Source organism: Sinohyriopsis cumingii, chromosome 5, assembly GCF_028554795.1.
Source record: "Sinohyriopsis cumingii isolate HCF-2022 chromosome 5, ASM2855479v2, whole genome shotgun sequence".
Classification (NCBI taxonomy): domain Eukaryota; kingdom Metazoa; phylum Mollusca; class Bivalvia; order Unionida; family Unionidae; genus Sinohyriopsis; species Sinohyriopsis cumingii.
In genome coordinates, this window is record NC_142965.1 from 31,836,557 (window position 1) to 31,853,817 (window position 17,261).

The 17,261-nt window shown below is 35.3% G+C and overlaps 1 protein-coding gene across 1 annotated transcript in view; it reads left to right on the top strand.

Moving 5' to 3' along the window:
* Positions 1-377: 377 nt before the first annotated feature.
* Positions 378-17,261, top strand: part of LOC149798889 (von Willebrand factor D and EGF domain-containing protein-like) — a 29,824-nt gene continuing 12,940 nt past the window's right edge. The window contains exon 1 of the mRNA XM_089956988.1: positions 378-529. Within this exon, the coding sequence (XP_089813114.1) occupies positions 401-529 (129 nt within the window). The 5' untranslated portion in view covers positions 378-400. The remainder of the gene's footprint in view (positions 530-17,261) is intronic.

Sequence of the window (17,261 nt, forward strand, 5' to 3'; positions counted from 1 at the left end):
AGTTCTTAAATACCAAATTTCACGAGTCTTAAATCTATATTATTTATTGAGGTTAACTTAAGTGAGAAAGTTCATTGTTGTTTCTACAAATTAAATGAATCTAATAGCTTATCACAATTGTATAGTCATACACTTTCAGTAGAGTCACCAGATCTTGGACATCTAAGAATTAAGACATTGGTTGAAACAAATACAAATAGCTTCCCAGTAAACAATTATTATAGTAGTAGTAGTAGTAGTGGTAGCAGCAGTTATATTACTGGTAGTACCAAGAGCAGCAGCAGTAGAATACAATAACTGTTTTTGGGAAACAATATATTCCTTCGAAGTCGTCTAACTTTAATTTTCCTTTCCCAAAGCCTATGTTCCCCAAGAACCAAAATGGCCGACACTTAGTGGTATGCGTGAGGCTGACGTTCTTAAAATATGCCAAGACGCCGTAAATAAATCGGAGGGACTGCAGAAATGCCAATCAGTAGCAAAGGTGGACTTCAGGGGAATCATCGAAGCGTGCGTTGAAGATATCAAGGTATTATCAATCTGGAAATGAATATATTGTGGGAGCTATATCGATTAAACTAGCGCGATCATTACTTTCTACATTGGGTTCACCCAATGCACCCACCCCCACCCCCACCCCCACAGAGTCTGAGAAATTCAATCTGGAACTCTCGTTTTATATTCATAACAAGGGCATGCCATACTATTACATTATTTAAAATACTACTGACTCAATAAATGAAGATGATCAAATCTCGTTTACACTGACCTGGATGTATATAAATGTTGTATAATGTACGTTTTTGCAACTGAAGTCGCTTGGTCTAGGGGTAACACAATTTGTCAGACCCAATCTGTGGTTCGACTCCCAGAAAAAGTGAAAAATATTTCATAATATGGGTTCTATCACAGCAATAATCAGTCATGTGATGCACGGGGTAAAATCATGGCATGATCTTTTGAGTGTTACTTCAAAGTATTCTGACACAATAATGTAATAAACAATCTAGTAATACAGTGACGAAGCTGCAAACATGTTTGACGTAAAACGCATTCGAAATAGTTGTTTGATATATACTTAACTCTGCTTGCATCCGTAAGATAGTAGTAGAGAGATATATTTTGAAATATTTATAGTTACCAATACCAAAGGCGTGAGAAACCTTTCAACCCCATTTAGTATGTTTACAGACTTTACAATATTAAGGAGAATGACTAGAAATTATTTAAAATAAAATCATATCGAAAGAGCTTTGAGATTCGTATAAAAGAAATTTAAATTGGCATGTTACGGCAGAAACCCCCAATTTTTGGTTAAAAAGTTTTTTTTCAGTGACATTGAACCACATTTGAAGAAAATAGCCATTCCAAAAATTTTGCAATCTGATATAACGATTATCTAAGAGAGGACCCAGCGAAGACGGTAAACAAACTAGGTATGCAGATATTTACTTTGTAACCGAACGGGTTAACATACTGAATAGAGGTAAAATGGATAATGTCACTGAACGTTTATTTGACAATTTATATAAGAAATCTGAACAGGAAATAGGCAAAATTAAATGATGGATGTTTAAAATGTTTATTCAGACATGAGGAAAATTACATTCAGTCAATGACCGCATAATGTGGGCCACTAATAAGAATATATATATAGCATCATGGCGGTGCTCGTGATGTATGCTCCAGCTAAGAAAGCCTTTGACGTGAAAAAGTATAATTTCTATCAGACGCTTGAGGTTACGATGCGCATTGCGAAACGAAACAGCCTCGTAGTTTACATCTAGGACATTAACACTGGCTCTGGAACAACACGAAATCCGCACGTAGTTGGATCATATGATTGTGTAATACCAAATGGCGACACTGAGGCTACATGAATTCTGTATAGTGAACAGTCTTAGGATTTGTGGCTTATGGTTCTAGCGATCAGACATTCATCGTAATTCATGGATTCCAAACGACGTCGGACATGCAAGGACATTGATCACATTCTTGCAAATGGCTAGTGGAAGGCAGTCTCAAACTGCCGGGTCTTATGCTCGTTTGAATTCGACCTCGATCACCGACCCATCGTTGCCACCATATCGACAAAACTGAACTGATACCAAAAGAAACGCATAAAATCGGTGAGACATCATTTTCGCTAGCCAATGTTTTGATATCATAACCCTATCTACACCTTGGCTGATCGAACATATATATTGGTGCTTTGTCCTAGCGACATCTATTGGACTGCATAAGTTGTTTCCCGTAGTTTGTAATGCCAAATAAACAATAGCGTGGTGCATTGTATATCAGCCAAATATGGTGGAGTCAAATGACCTAAAATGGAAACTTTGTATGTTTAACATCGAAAGTATTACTATGTACCAGATGGAAGCCATTACAAGTGTATTTGAGTGAAGGCATATGTACAAACATGGACTGGCAGTGGAAAATTGCTTATTTATCAGTCCATTCAGACTGTATGGTTCCCTTGTCTCGATCACGTAGGAACAGTTTTCAGATTTGAACAAATCAATTTTAATTGGTTGCGGTGGCTTGCTCGATATGCCATTGTGTAAACAGGGTTATCGCATCGGAACCTTGACTAGCGAAGACGACAAAATACAAAGAGACATTGAATCCAGAAGAGATGCCAGACTCCAAGGCTATTTAACATCCTATCAAAATCTCGGTAGGATCTGGGACAATCGACAATGGATAAGCAAACATCGACTGACAGCAAAGCTACAGGGACAGAATAGGCCTTAGCCAGAGGCTGTAGCCTGGACGCAGTTCTGAAATTTACGTAGGCAATTTTTGGATCAACATCCAACCCGATTAAGGATTCAGCCTATTCGATTATATGTGACAGCGTGTGTGTGTGTGTGCGTGTGTGCGATTTGGATTTTTAACGTAGCTTTAACATTTTTCCAGTCATATCGCTACGATGTCTGCAGTGTGGCAGTTTATAGTGATGTTAGCACTGGGGCATCATTCCGCAGGCATGTAGCATCATGTCCCACCCAGTCACATTATCCTGACACCAGACCGACCAGTCCCTTATGCTAAGCGCCAAGCGAGGCAGCTGTTAGTAACAGTTTTAGAAGTCTTTGGTATGACTCGGCTGGGGATCGAACCCACGACCGCATATGAGGCGGATGCTATAACCACTAGGCAACCGGATCGGTCTGACAGCAACCAGATGCTGGAACGATGGAGAGAACATTACTTCTGGCTACTAAACAGACCTTCCGTTCACCCAGTGTCATTAGCATGAAGACGCTGCTAATCTAGCCGTAACGGCCAGGGTGTCGAGAAAACTGTGGCACCTAAGTAATCGAAAAATGTGAGAGCAGTCAAGACTTGTATCATCTCTAGCAAATTGCTGAATGTCTGAGGTCAGGGCCGCATAACGTGGTGTAACGTCGCCCTCTTATAAAGAGGGGTGGTTAATTGGGTTTGGCTGCGTTATCCAGAGGATGACCTCCCTCGATATTATAGCCCGGTGGGAGTGAAAGAAGAATGGAATTTCAACGGAGAACTGAGCCAGAAGGTAAGAAATAAACAATACGCGCCTTCTTTGTCAAGAAAATAACAAATTTAATCAGAATAAATTAAAACGGTAATTCAAATTCAAGTTAGATTACACTGGTCAACAGTGAAATCATTACTGACTTGAAAAGGCCCTAATCTGTAGTATTTTGGTGTGCCGAACACGAATATAACCGTGAAAAATTTGTATTGGCTCTCGTTTTGAAGATATTCATATACCTCATTTTCTATGTTTCACTGTGTAAATTTCTCCAGTAGGACTGCAGCAACATCCGGAATAATGATGTAACATTGCATAATACCATCATGCTCACATCATCCACAGTTGATTGCATCATTTTCTGATGCAATGCAATACTAATGCCATGCGGCTGCTGAAGTAAGTTGACGTCAGCAGTGTACTATACATGTGTAGGCCTATTATACTAATGCCAGGCGGCTGCTGAAGCTGACGTAAGCAGTGTACTATATAAAGCCCAATCAGATAGGTTCAGCATTTAAAATATTTTAGACGTTGTGCGAGACAGTTCAAGCTACTGTTACATAAAACTTATTATTTTATCCATTTACGTACAATAAAGAACAGTAATGCCTCGAAAGTGTGTTAATACCGCGGACAATTTTTGCTATATTTGTGGGGAAGTGACATTTGCCAACCAGAAGAAAAGTATCAATTCTCAAGTGAAGAAGGCATATCATCTTTACTTCGGATGCAAGGTTGGTGACCAAGACAAGCCTTGGGCTCCGCATATATGCTGTGCTACATGTACAACACAGCTTTCACAGTGGTTGAATTGCAAAAGGTCATCAATGCCGTTTGCAGTCCCAATGGTGTGGAGAGAGCCAAGCAACCACCTAAATGACTGTTACTTCTGCTTGGTTCCTCCTCTTTCCGGCGGAATAACGAAGCGAAAGAAGTCGAGAATAGTCTACCCAAACATTCCGTCTGCATTGAGACCAGTTCCACATGGTGAGGGACTTCCTATTCCAGAACCTCCAGCAGAATATTCTCTTGATTCATCTGACGAAGACAAAGGTGAGTCGACCTGTTCTTCTCCTGGTCCATCAGCATGCAGTGATCCAGATTTTCACTGTGGTGCATCATCAACCCCACACAGAATAACACATGAAGAACTAAATGACCTGATTCGTGATTTGGACTTATCAAAGAACAAGGCAGAATTGCTAGGATCAAGACTCCAACAATGGAATCTTCTAGAAGAAGATGTCACAATTACTGCATATCGAAAGCGCCACCAGCAATTGGAGCCTTTCTTCAGAAAGGAAAGTAATCTGATATTCTGTTCCGATATTGAGGGCCTCATGAATGCTTTAAAAATCACTCATGACCCACAAGAATGGAGACTATTTATGGACTCTTCGAAACTGAGTCTCAAGGCTGTGCTTTTGCACAATGGAAACATTCTTCCATCTATTCCAGTAGCGTATGCTGTCCACATGAAAGAGACATACGATAACTTAAGGCAGCTACTGAATTCCATTGAGTATAACAAATACAGCTGGCACCTCTGTGGTGATTTGAAGGTAGTTGCCCTTTTAATGGGACTGCAGCAAGGATATACAAAATACATGTGTTTCTTATGCGAGTGGGATAGCCGAGCAAGGGAAATGCACTACATGAGGAAGGAATGGACTCACAGGCAGAATGTAGCCATTGGAGAGAAGAATATCCAACACCCAGCTCTGGTTGAGGCTCAGAAAATCTTGCTACCACCCCTTCACATCAAACTAGGTTTGATGAAGAACTTCGTGAAAGCCATTGACCGGACTTTGCCAGCATTCCGATACCTGCATGAAAAATTCCCTCGACTCAGCGAAGCAAAGATTAAAGAGGGAGTTTTTGTGGGTCCTCAGATTCGAGAGCTTTTCAAAGATGACCGGTTCAACAACTTGCTGGAAGGTGACGCGAAACAAGCATGGAATGCTTTTCGCCTAGTTTCTACAAATTTCCTCGGAAATGTTAGGGCAGAAAACTATAAGGAACTAGTAGAAGACATGTTGATGAAGTATAAGAAACTTGGCTGCAATATGTCTCTAAAGATTCACTTCCTTCATTCCCATTTGGATTTCTTTCCTAGCAACTGTGGTATTGTTAGTGATGAACACGGCGAACGTTTTCATCAAGATATCGCAACAATGGAACAAAGATACCAGGGAAAATGGTCCACTACAATGCTGGCTGACTACTGCTGGACACTCCTCAGAGATGCTCCCGAACAGCTGTACAAGAGACAGGCGAAGAAATCTAAGATGTAGCCAATGACTTGATTTTTTATAGGTAGGCTATTACAGTTGACCTTTTACTATTGGAATGCATTTCGTTATGTAAACATTAATTTCTTGCAGATTACAAAAAAACTAGAGCCAATTTTGCAATTTGACTGTCATATTCGTGTTCAGCACATAAAAATTGATAAGAATTGACTAATTTTATTTCAGTAACATGACTTTTGTAAAAATTTGTTGTCCAGTGTTATATAAGTAGAATTTAACAGGTGTGTCCAATTCGGGTTTATTACATCATCATAACGAGAGGTGAAAGAGCGCAATGTCCACGATTGATTGCATCACCTTCATTCACTTTGACCGTATATCAACGTCTCCTAGTTCATCCTTCCAAACTCTAGGTTCTGCCCCTTCATGGACTTTCTGGTCCTTTTACTCTGTACTTGTCCTTTTTTCTTTCTTTCCCGTACTCTCGTCCTTCTCTCCGAAAGCTGTTCCTTAAAGGACAAATTTACCCCATAATACTGTATACCCACTATTTTAGAGGTACATGCAATTCACTTAAAGTTATTCAGAACCTGTGGCTATCCACACACCACGTAAAGTCTGACTTAGTACAGTAGGACATTGACCTCGCTTTCCAGCGGCAAGTCTTGAATAACCACGTGACTACTAAGTATTACCGTATTAATTTACATATGCTACTATATGTTCGATCACTATTGCATGAAATTCAAAAGAAATGTAACTCACGGCATTCCTTAACTACAAGATTATCCAAGCATTACCAAATCAGATATAATTAGGTAATTATCGTTACCTCACGATGATCTGTATCGTCCTAACAACAAAGGAAGTTATTTCATATAACCATGTGAAATCTTACATATATGAACATTTGGATCGCATGCAATCAATTCTACCAATGAACTAATAACTGTATAATTAAAACGGTAAGTTGCATAACAATTCTATCATCAACACTTTCAATGAAACTGAAAAAAAATATATTGCATAATAATTCTAGCATCAACATATTTCCAAGAAACTGAATAAAGCAAGTTGCATAACAACTCTAACATCAACACATTTCCATGAATTGAATAAACGATATATAATATGGAAACCTAGTCATAGCAAACCCATCTGCATAAAACAAGCAATCAAATAATATAATATTACGTGAAACTAAAATTGCCTACCTCGTCGCTGTTTTTCTTTCAGGACTTTTGCGTCCTAGCACTAAACACGCCTTTCCTTATACACGACGACCACTGGTCCATTTCTTGTTTCACGAGGAAAGCACTAATTTTTAGGCTTCCACGGAGTAGAGACAAAGTTTCGCGTCCTAGGAAATTTCCAGACTAAAGAATTTACACTAGGGTCGCTACTTTAAAGTCAGATTGTTCTAAAGTGTACGCCCTAATTTATTCTGCCCAATCGTAGACAAGGGTCCCTAATCTTTCCCAAAGAAATAATTCCTTTCATCAGGTTTAGACAGCTCAGAATCTGTGTACGACAGTGCGTGACAACTTTCCCTTTGAAAATGATAAGTGGACATAGGTTCCTACCAAGCGGTTAGGGTTGGTAGCTCAAATGTTTACTTCTAAAGACCGTTTCAAGATACCCCGGTCAATTTCATTGGGTCGGAAATATTGTTCCTTTGAAGTTTACACTGACATAGCTTATTTTGTTACTTTATTTTTGTCGTTAGTGTTTTTTTTAAAAGGTATGTATGTTTTGTTTACCCACAGGACGTTTCATTGAGGTCGTACCCTCTCTGTTGCTATAAGTAAATCATTATTGTATCAACCGAATATTTTATCGAGTTCTATACGATATCTTGTTCTGAGATCGTGTACATTTATTGCTTTAAATCCATGTGGAGTAAATTGTGCTTTTGAATAGAAGTTTTGAACTTAATCATGTCCATATCCCCACTACACCAAGTCTGATGAATATTCCGCAGAGTATGTGCATCAGTTCCATTAAACACAACTAAAACATTGCAATTATCTCTGATCACTTTAGGTATTTGTACATATCTCTGAGTAACATAGCTAATATATGTATTTTTCTGTCTTCAACGGGAAAATATTCTTGCTGGATTTGTTTGTTTGTCAGGCATAACATCATAATACACAACTAAAGTATTCATAAATCCATCTAATTCATCTACGTACGGTGCTTCATTAATATCTGTAATAACATTAATGTCATCACCATCTTCATTTAATAACTTTGCATTTTCATTAAAATCTTTAAGTGCATCGTAACATCTCTGATCATCAACTAACGGAGCCACTAAACATAACTTATCCCATTATCAAATTAAGCAATAATTGCGTTTTACCTGATCCAGATGGACCAATTATTATCATTCTGAATGAATTTGGTAGTGCTGAAATATGTTTTACTGGCTCTTGTTTTCGTTTCGCTGAGAAATGAATGACATCCATGTTGTAGAAATCTAATAAATAACGTGAATCTATATTGTGTTTGCTGGAGAGCATCCACGTCCACAAGTGGATTAACAACAATAATAGCAAAAAATAAAAAGCGTGCACTTACAGGTAAATGTGTAAAATGTGGTACAAATAAATATAAATTTATTTCTATTTATAAAATTGGTGGTGATATCGTACTTCATTAGGAAAATTACCAGAAACTACATGAGCTAAATACCCAGGAGAAAAACACCTTCCTGGATATAATCATTGTGGTCCTGGAACCAGACTTGATATCCGACTTGACGAGGTAGATCAGCCAAATCCTGTAGAGTATCCAATAAATGCTATTGATCAAGCATGTCATGTTCATGATGTAGCTTATAAAAGTAAAGATTTACAACAAAGACACAGTGCAGATGTGAAGTTGATTCATGCATTCAGTTCTATAAAAAAAATCAATCTTTCAGAGAATCATTAGCAAATTGGTTGGTAACATCTGCGATGAAAGGTAAACTAGTATTAGGAGCCGGTAATTAATCATCCGATTATTACAACAATGGGATCGATTTATTATAGCCCAAGGGGATATTGTAAAGGTAGAGAAGCTATTAGTAAACTCGCCGATGCGGTAAATGTTACACGTTCTGTTGCTGCATAATGGTTAGAACGACAGGTAATATGGCAAATTTACCCACCAAAATCTAAACAAATTCAGCATGCACATTTTGATGTCAGCACTCCTAATGCGGTTCATCAAGCAGATATTTTATTTTTACCACATGATACTATTAAAATTGGAAGACGTCAATTAACATACAAATACGCGTTAACTGTCGTTGACATTTCAAGTAGATATAAGGAAGCAGAACAGTTATCAACTGAAACAGCAACTGAAGTTTCTTCTGCTTTTGAACCAATTTACGATGGCCACAACTATTACAGGTTGTTTCTGGCAAAGAACTTCTTGGTGCAGTATCATCTCTGATGAAAAAAGATAATGTCAGAATCAGACTAGGACATACTGCAATTCATCGTGATCAGGCAATTGTTGAACGATTTAATCGAACACTTGGTATATCAACGTCGATATTCTGGCGTCAGGTATCAACCGGTCGATAACACAATGGTACGGGTAGATTTGAATTTTTTCTTTATGTAACATAACTAATTGTTGTTGAAGTGTATCACGAACTATCTTTCTACTTGCAACTATCCAATCATTTGGTCTCTATAAATTCCAAAAATTAGTTATAGTAGTTTCTGAAATTATTTCCGCATCTTTTCACATTAAATTTTATTCGGTTGTAGTCTGATTAATTTCTTAAACTCTTTTAATTCTGGATAAAGTGCTCTATGATCATCAGTTACTTCATCATAATAATCTACAAAATTCCTCAGCCGTCCATGTGGAGACAATCCAACAAAAGGTGGTGGTTGACCATAATCGACATACATGATTACAGCAGTATTTTTGTCAATAACCAATCAAGAAATATTGTTAACGTTTCTAATGAAACGGTGCATATGTCATCCCAAACAATAATCACTGGAATATATTTCTCTCCAATTCGTTCAGGAGTCCATTTATCATCCTTCCAACGAAAGAATTAATGATAAGTGCATGATTTGTTATTTCTCTTGCGATTCTGTGTGTATGTGTTAATGCAACTATTTCTGAACAAATATTTAAGAATAATTCGATCACAAGAGTTGTTTTACCACAACCCCAGGCGAATTGAGATAAACTGTTTTATGTCTAGCTACTGGATCAAATATCGATGGTGCAGATGATAATTTTGATATTTGATTTTTTGAGCAATAAATACGTTTAATTTCAACGTTGGCGGATTCAGAATAATTAAGTATATTTTCTTGTTTAATTCTCCATTCAACCCATGATGCATAAGTGCCGATATGTAGTTGTTCTAGCAATCCTGTATTTTTTATTGATATAAAATGAATCCGTAGCGACTCTGATAGCAAACTCATACTTCGACTTATAAACGTATTTCTATTCGTTGTATCAGCAATTATAAAATATAACTCAGCATCATCTATACTGAATCTTGTACAATGTCGTTTATGAACATTATTATCCTCCTTGGGTGAATTTACCGATAATTTTTCTACCAAGATATTTTGCGATTTTTTATTCTCAAAATAAGTTATATCAGGATTTTTTCATCATCAGAATATTTCTTTTGTTGTGGTAACTAAACTTCTTTTTGTGGACGTATACAATATAATTGCTTCACTTACAACTAACGATAATAGTATTTTTACATCAAGCATATACCGTAATAATTCTTTTAGTGCCCACATTTTTTTTCTGAAAAGTGTTTGCCAAACCAGACATAACAAATCGAATGAAGATTTTCAGTAAACTTAAATGACTCGATACAAACGAATCTGATCAAATCAAAATCTGGTAATGGTCGATTTATCGATATTCTGGTCATCTCGTGTGTGGGATGTCCAAATCGCTCAAAATACATAGAAAACTCGCCCAAACCAAGAAAACTTCCCTGATAACATGCAACTATACAAACCGAAATAACATCATTATAATCGTATTTAGTATTCCATAATCCATCGTTTCCATATTGTGTTGAATTTCTTCAAGAAAATCCAATCGTGTTTGTTTCCAAGAATTTTTCTCTCTAGCAAAATTAGCAGCAACTGAGGAACGGTAGAACAATTACTCAGTAATTGTTCAGTATCTTCTTGGCTATATTTCAACGCAAGATTTTCATTTCTTCATGGAGAGATTCTGTACGATAAATATCTCCATTAGGCCGTAGAAACTGATCACAATTTCCATTATCTGAACTTTGAAACCGCCACACGGATACAGGATCACTTTTACTTATTTCGTTAATAAAATCAAATATATCTCCTTGATGAAATTTAACAGTTCGATTTCGTGGAAATATTGTTACTGTATTAGTCCACGCATGCGCATTATGATCAATAATTTAAATTAAAGCTCCTTTCAGTTTATACTTTGATTCGTATAAAATCTCTCCGTTATTGTTCTTACCATAATTGGGAATTTTAATTTCGTTTCTAATTCAGCAACGTCTTTGACAGATGCTCCGATATCTTTAACTATTTTTCCCCACTCGTTTATTATTTTACGTCTTTTATCCGTTAAACCATTTCCACGTATCGCGTTTGTAAAATATTCCGTTACTCGTTCGGCTACACAATTTAGTTTTGAAAATTTCATCGGTTTTAGATTATTAACGCCGGGTTTATCATTCATCGGATAAATTACATAAATAACCGCGGTTACAGGATACGCTCAATACCAGTCAACATTCCTGGTTTGGAATTTTTACTTAATACGGCAGTATTTTAATTATGAAGGACAGGGCCATGTTTGTCACTGATAATCCAAGTATTGTTTGTTTCTGCTAATACAACAAACTTTACTCTGAAAGATATCTTTGATCGTTGAGATAATTAGTAATCGTTGCCGCTCGTTTGTCGTTCATTGTAGCATCACGACGATGTCGACACCATCAGTGTTGCGTATGATTTTGAACGTCGACGACACGGGAGATGCACCATTCTTGCTAAATTCTTTCTTAGCGTCATGAATAGTATTAATCGAACTTTTATTCGTCGGATCAACCAGAGCTCGCATGGCTAAGTCGGGGAATATTCCGTCAAGATTAAATTTATTTTGAGGAAGCTTAATTTTTTTTATCATGGATGGTATCTCGTTCATATTATAATTAAGATAAGTATTTGTTTAAATTTATATTATATTATACTATGATGCCAGTCTGGCGTGGTTATCTGACAACCATGGGATGGAGTCTGGGTCTATTTGCGGCAATTATTTTAAGAATTAAACAGTGATAGCAGACCAATCCATAAGTTTTTATAGGCTCACTATTTATCCAATTCATTGCTAAATAACTATCTCAGCAAATTTTTAGCTGTCCAGTCTGTAAGTTGTATATACAATGATTCAAACGAAGAACAAATGCAAAGGCCTTATGATAGGTTCTAAAACTCCTAGTTACAAACTTATGTAAACAAATTCTGTGGATATATTTTAAAAAGTTTACGGAGAGGGAATTTAAGACTTAAACCGTGTTTGAAATGTGGTGTTGGGGTTAGAGGAAACACGCAGTTGTGTGTGCAATGTGGCAGTAAAATTACAGAGAGCTCAAAAGATATCATGATAAAAAATAACACTGATAATAATAATGTTATTAGAAACGCTGAAGACTATCTGGCAAGATTTTCAAAATAATAATTTAGACAAATCATCATTTATACAAATGAACTTTTTAGATACAAATGGAACAAATAAAATTTGTGAGACATCCTATCACTAAGAAGTATGGTGCATCCTGTATCAGAAATTGTCGACTAAGAAAAACAGTCGATTTTGTCACTAATACTTTTTATCTAATGTTTGTGTTGATGGAAAGAAAAAGTATTACTCTAATATTTGTTTAGAATGTTTCAACGGGTTAATTCAAATAAGAAACTGACGAAGAAATAATTTCCATCGATATATACAGCCGACAAATAGTGTGATATTTACACGAGTTCAATAGAATCTGTCGCAAAGAATATATAAAGATCTGCTTTCTCCAAGAAATATAAACAAAAAATTACATTTCAGTATTAGTGAAGGTAGACTCTGTAGAGCTAAAATACGTTCGGTAGTGTTGGCTACTATTACTATATTACTATTTTTAAAAAATAAAATTTATGGTATTATACTCATTGTCATTATACTCCTCGCTGGAACAGTTACTTTATCAATCTGACGCATTCACTGTTGATGTGAAAACTATCCAAATTACTACATAATATAATATTTTGGATAGTTTCCACAGTCGCAGTGATGTAAGGTATTTTTGTTTCTGGTAGAAGGCCATGATACAACTGTCAATTTATCAAACTGAATCTTCTATCGTTGGTGTGAAATGTGGGCAATTTTCTATAATAATTTTAGTCCCGTTTCCTCACTCGCAAAGTATATAGTTATTTTTTGGTGTCTAAAATGTCATAATATAACGATTATTATACTCATTGTGTGATTTATATTGTTGAAGGGAGATAACTCTGTCAATATAAAACTATTTAGGGCAGAGTAATTAAATAGTTACCTCGCTAGTTGCTACGTATTGATCTCAAGAAGGGAGATAACTATGTAGCATATCTTTCTCCAGTAGACATAATTTTTGAATCGTCTTGATTAATTATTAACCATCTGTGTAATAAATAATATCAGCGGCGTAACATAATTTTATAATAGTTCAAATTAGTAGAAGGGTATTTTTACTTTTGAACTTAAGGCAGAAAACAAGTTACTCACGCCGTTACATGTACGCTACAGTTCAGTTATTTCTAGGTCTTTCTTTTATACAGACATATTTTAAATCTGATTTTGTCAAAGGCTAAAATGTATAATACAATATAAGATTATTTTAATACGATGTGGAAAATAAATCCACGCCGTAGTTATCTGTTGGAAAATCCAGGATAGGTAACTTAATAATAATTTCTGAAACATATACCATTAAGATCAGAACATAGCTCAGTGGTAGCGCGACTGATTCTCGAACTTGGGGGTCGGCGTTTGAAACCCATGATTTTGTGCCGATAAAATTCTATGTCTATACTGGTAAAATTTTCTGTTACCACCACTGGTATCGTTGCTGTAATTTATTTCAGTTGTGTATTCGCTACCGTGATATTTTCAGCACAGACTGCCTGTAAAGCGGATGACATCTAGTGAAAAATCGCTCAATGTACTGCCCAGTAATTTTCCGTTGAGGTCAGCATGGACAGTAACCGATGTCAGTAAATTTTCATTGAGGTCAGAAAGGACTAGAGTGTGAGAAAATCACGCGGTATACACGTGACAGTAATTTTTCGTGGACAGTAAGCTGTGAGTCACTGAAGGGTACCCCACACAAAAACATTCAGAAAGAATGTCGGCCAAAATGAAAAGCCTCTCATAAGAAAGATCTCACAAAAGGACCATACGGAGGGCGCAAAGGCAGTGAAGGGACCCCATGAATGATAACCGCGCTTCATGCTACGGTTAATATTTTGTTAAGAATTTTTTATTTTAAATACATATATACTATATAATGAATTATGAAAATATTGATGATATTATTTCTGCAATAAAACAATAAAAAAAGACGGCATAAAAATTCAACTTGACCCAGGAAAAAAATATTTGTGATTTTGAATCACTGCAAACGCGTAAATTTGAAGATAGTGACTACCAGCAGTATACAGATTCATAGAGATTATCGAGCAAGCTATGTTCCACTCTTTGGCTACTGCAAAAGATACCGAATTGAAAAAATCGTATCTCTCTCAAGTATGATCGAAAAAATTAGATCAGAATTTGCTAACGAATACGAAACGAAGAAAATTCTTAACACGCTGTAAGGCAGTTAAAAAAGTTTATGTCAGATCGTGAAAATGAAAAAGGTAAAGAAGATTTTCAAAGTGGTGACGAAAGTGAAAAAAGTAAAGAGGATTTTGAAAATGAATGTATTAATAACAACGTCACTGATGAAAATAAATTTACGGCAATGTCGTGGTTAATTATTATCTGACTTTTATTCTATCTGAGGATTAAAAAAATAATTTGACTTGACTTGTACAATTTTTTATGTTAGTTTATGATAATATACCCATCAATCTGAAAAATTAGACGGTATTTATTTTAAGCTGATCAATTTTAATACAAGAATGTGCATAATTAATAATCTGATATCTGTTGCACGCAATCATATTTATATGTTCTCGCTGCAGTTCATTTAATTGTTACATTTATATTAGATCATTTAATTGTTACATTTATATTAGATCATTTAATTGTTATATTTATATTAGTTTATGGCAATATACCCATCAATCTGAAGAATTAGGCAGTATTTTGTTAAACTGATAAAATTTAATACAAGAACGTGCATAATTAATAATCTGATATCTGTTGCACGTAATCATATTTATATGTTCTCGCTGCAGTTCATTTAATTGTTACATTTATATTAGTTTATGGTAATATACCCATCAATCTGAAGAATTAGACAGTATTTTGTTAAACTGATAAAATTCAATACAAGAATGTGCATAATTAATAATCTGATCTCCATTGCACATAATAATATGCTCTCGCTGCAGTTTATTTAATTGTTCCTGCATTAACAAAAATTTTAATTGCCGTATTTGTCTATAATTTTATTAACACTAAAGTGTTCTGTATTTACTAGGGGTGGTGTCATTATTGTTCTGAGAGCGTTTTGAAGTACCTCTTAGTCTTGTATGAAAACGCACACATGTTGTGCATTAGATAATACCTCTTGATTAAATAATTACTTGTAAAACACTTTGATGATCAAAAATCGTTAAGATCTTACATAAAAAATTATATTCAAATTTTTATTTCTTAAATCAATTAAGTGTCCGGACTGGTCAGTAAGTTTGAAATGTATTTTTGATAATAACGGATTATGACATCGTAGATAAACAGGATGAATAGGCTCTTGCACAATCAAATATCCAGGAGATACTTGCGGTGTAAAAGTATATAAAATATACCTTTATTGAGCTTGACTAGTTTTTTCAAGTTCTATTTAATAACTGCCATCAACTGCATCACATACAAGTTTGACTGCAGTCGTTGAAGTTATATTTACAATTCCTGGTGAAATATGTCTGCCGCCACCGTATGGATCATTGCTATATCTAAGAAGAGATGCTGGTGGTGATGTTTTTCTCAATGATTCAAGTATTCTAGGAAAGTTTTCATTGATAAGATTACTGACTGATTTTTTTTTAATTCGTTAGTTTCAAATCCCGGTAATACAAATTTTAATAAATTCGCTTGAGTTATTTTATAGTGATTAATATATAATTTTACTTCCTATACCATAAGTACTAGCATTTACTATTTCAATAATAACTCGATTAGGAAATTTAATATCTGATACAATTTGATTTAAATGTTGTATCGTTTTTTTTTTTAGATCGTTAATAGGATACTCCAGGATATAATTTTTTAAATAACTGCACTAATGCCGTGAGTGAAGTTATATGTTCAGTTTGAATTTCATCAGCCAATGATTTGAAATCTTTTTAATAAACAATATGATTGGAAGATTTGCTATCAAAATATATTATTGTAAACGGTGTTTTAGGTAATATTCTACCATCAGCAAGTTTAATACGATTATCCATCTCGATATTGTGGTTCATTTATGTAAAAAAATTCGTTAATCGAGCAATATAATCGTTTAGGTTCTTGCAGTCTTTTATACTCTGGTGGAATTTCAGGCCAACCTAAAACAAATCTAACTGACGATTGATAAATATCTACAATGTAATTTGGAGAATATATTTCAATTGCAGATGATAAGGTTAGTTCGTGAACTGTTATAGCTATTTTGGATTCTCTTCCACTTATAGATTTTATTCTGCGCTGGAATTCATCATTGATTTTATTCGATTTGATAACTGCGTCTTGGAATTCCGACAACATGCCAATCGGGAGTTCCATCATCTTTGATTTTGTTTGCAAATACAAGCAAATTATTTGCCTGCAATCCACCGAATGATTTTGATCTAATATTTGGCCAACTATAGTATACTCGTAATTGTGCTAACGCTTTTTCTTTCGCATGAATTGCAGTTGGAAAAGTAACATCAACTTCATAATTAGTTGAGCTTACTGATATCATTGTTGATTTTGTTAGAGCTGTGTTCACTATAATTTGTTAAAGTAATTCCTTTTTTAAATCCTTTTCCTGTTGCTTTCTTTAACGCTATTCCAGTAGCAGCTCCAACAGCACCAAGTGCAGTTGCTTTTGCTAAAGATGGAGCTTTAACGGCTATTAACGATGATAAAGCTGCAAGAAGTGGAATTATACCTCCTGTTTTAAAAGAAGTTTTAATAGCGCCGGCAGAAAGATTTAGTTTAACGTATGTTTTTGATTGTTTGGCGCTATTAAAATGTTTAAATTGACGTTCATT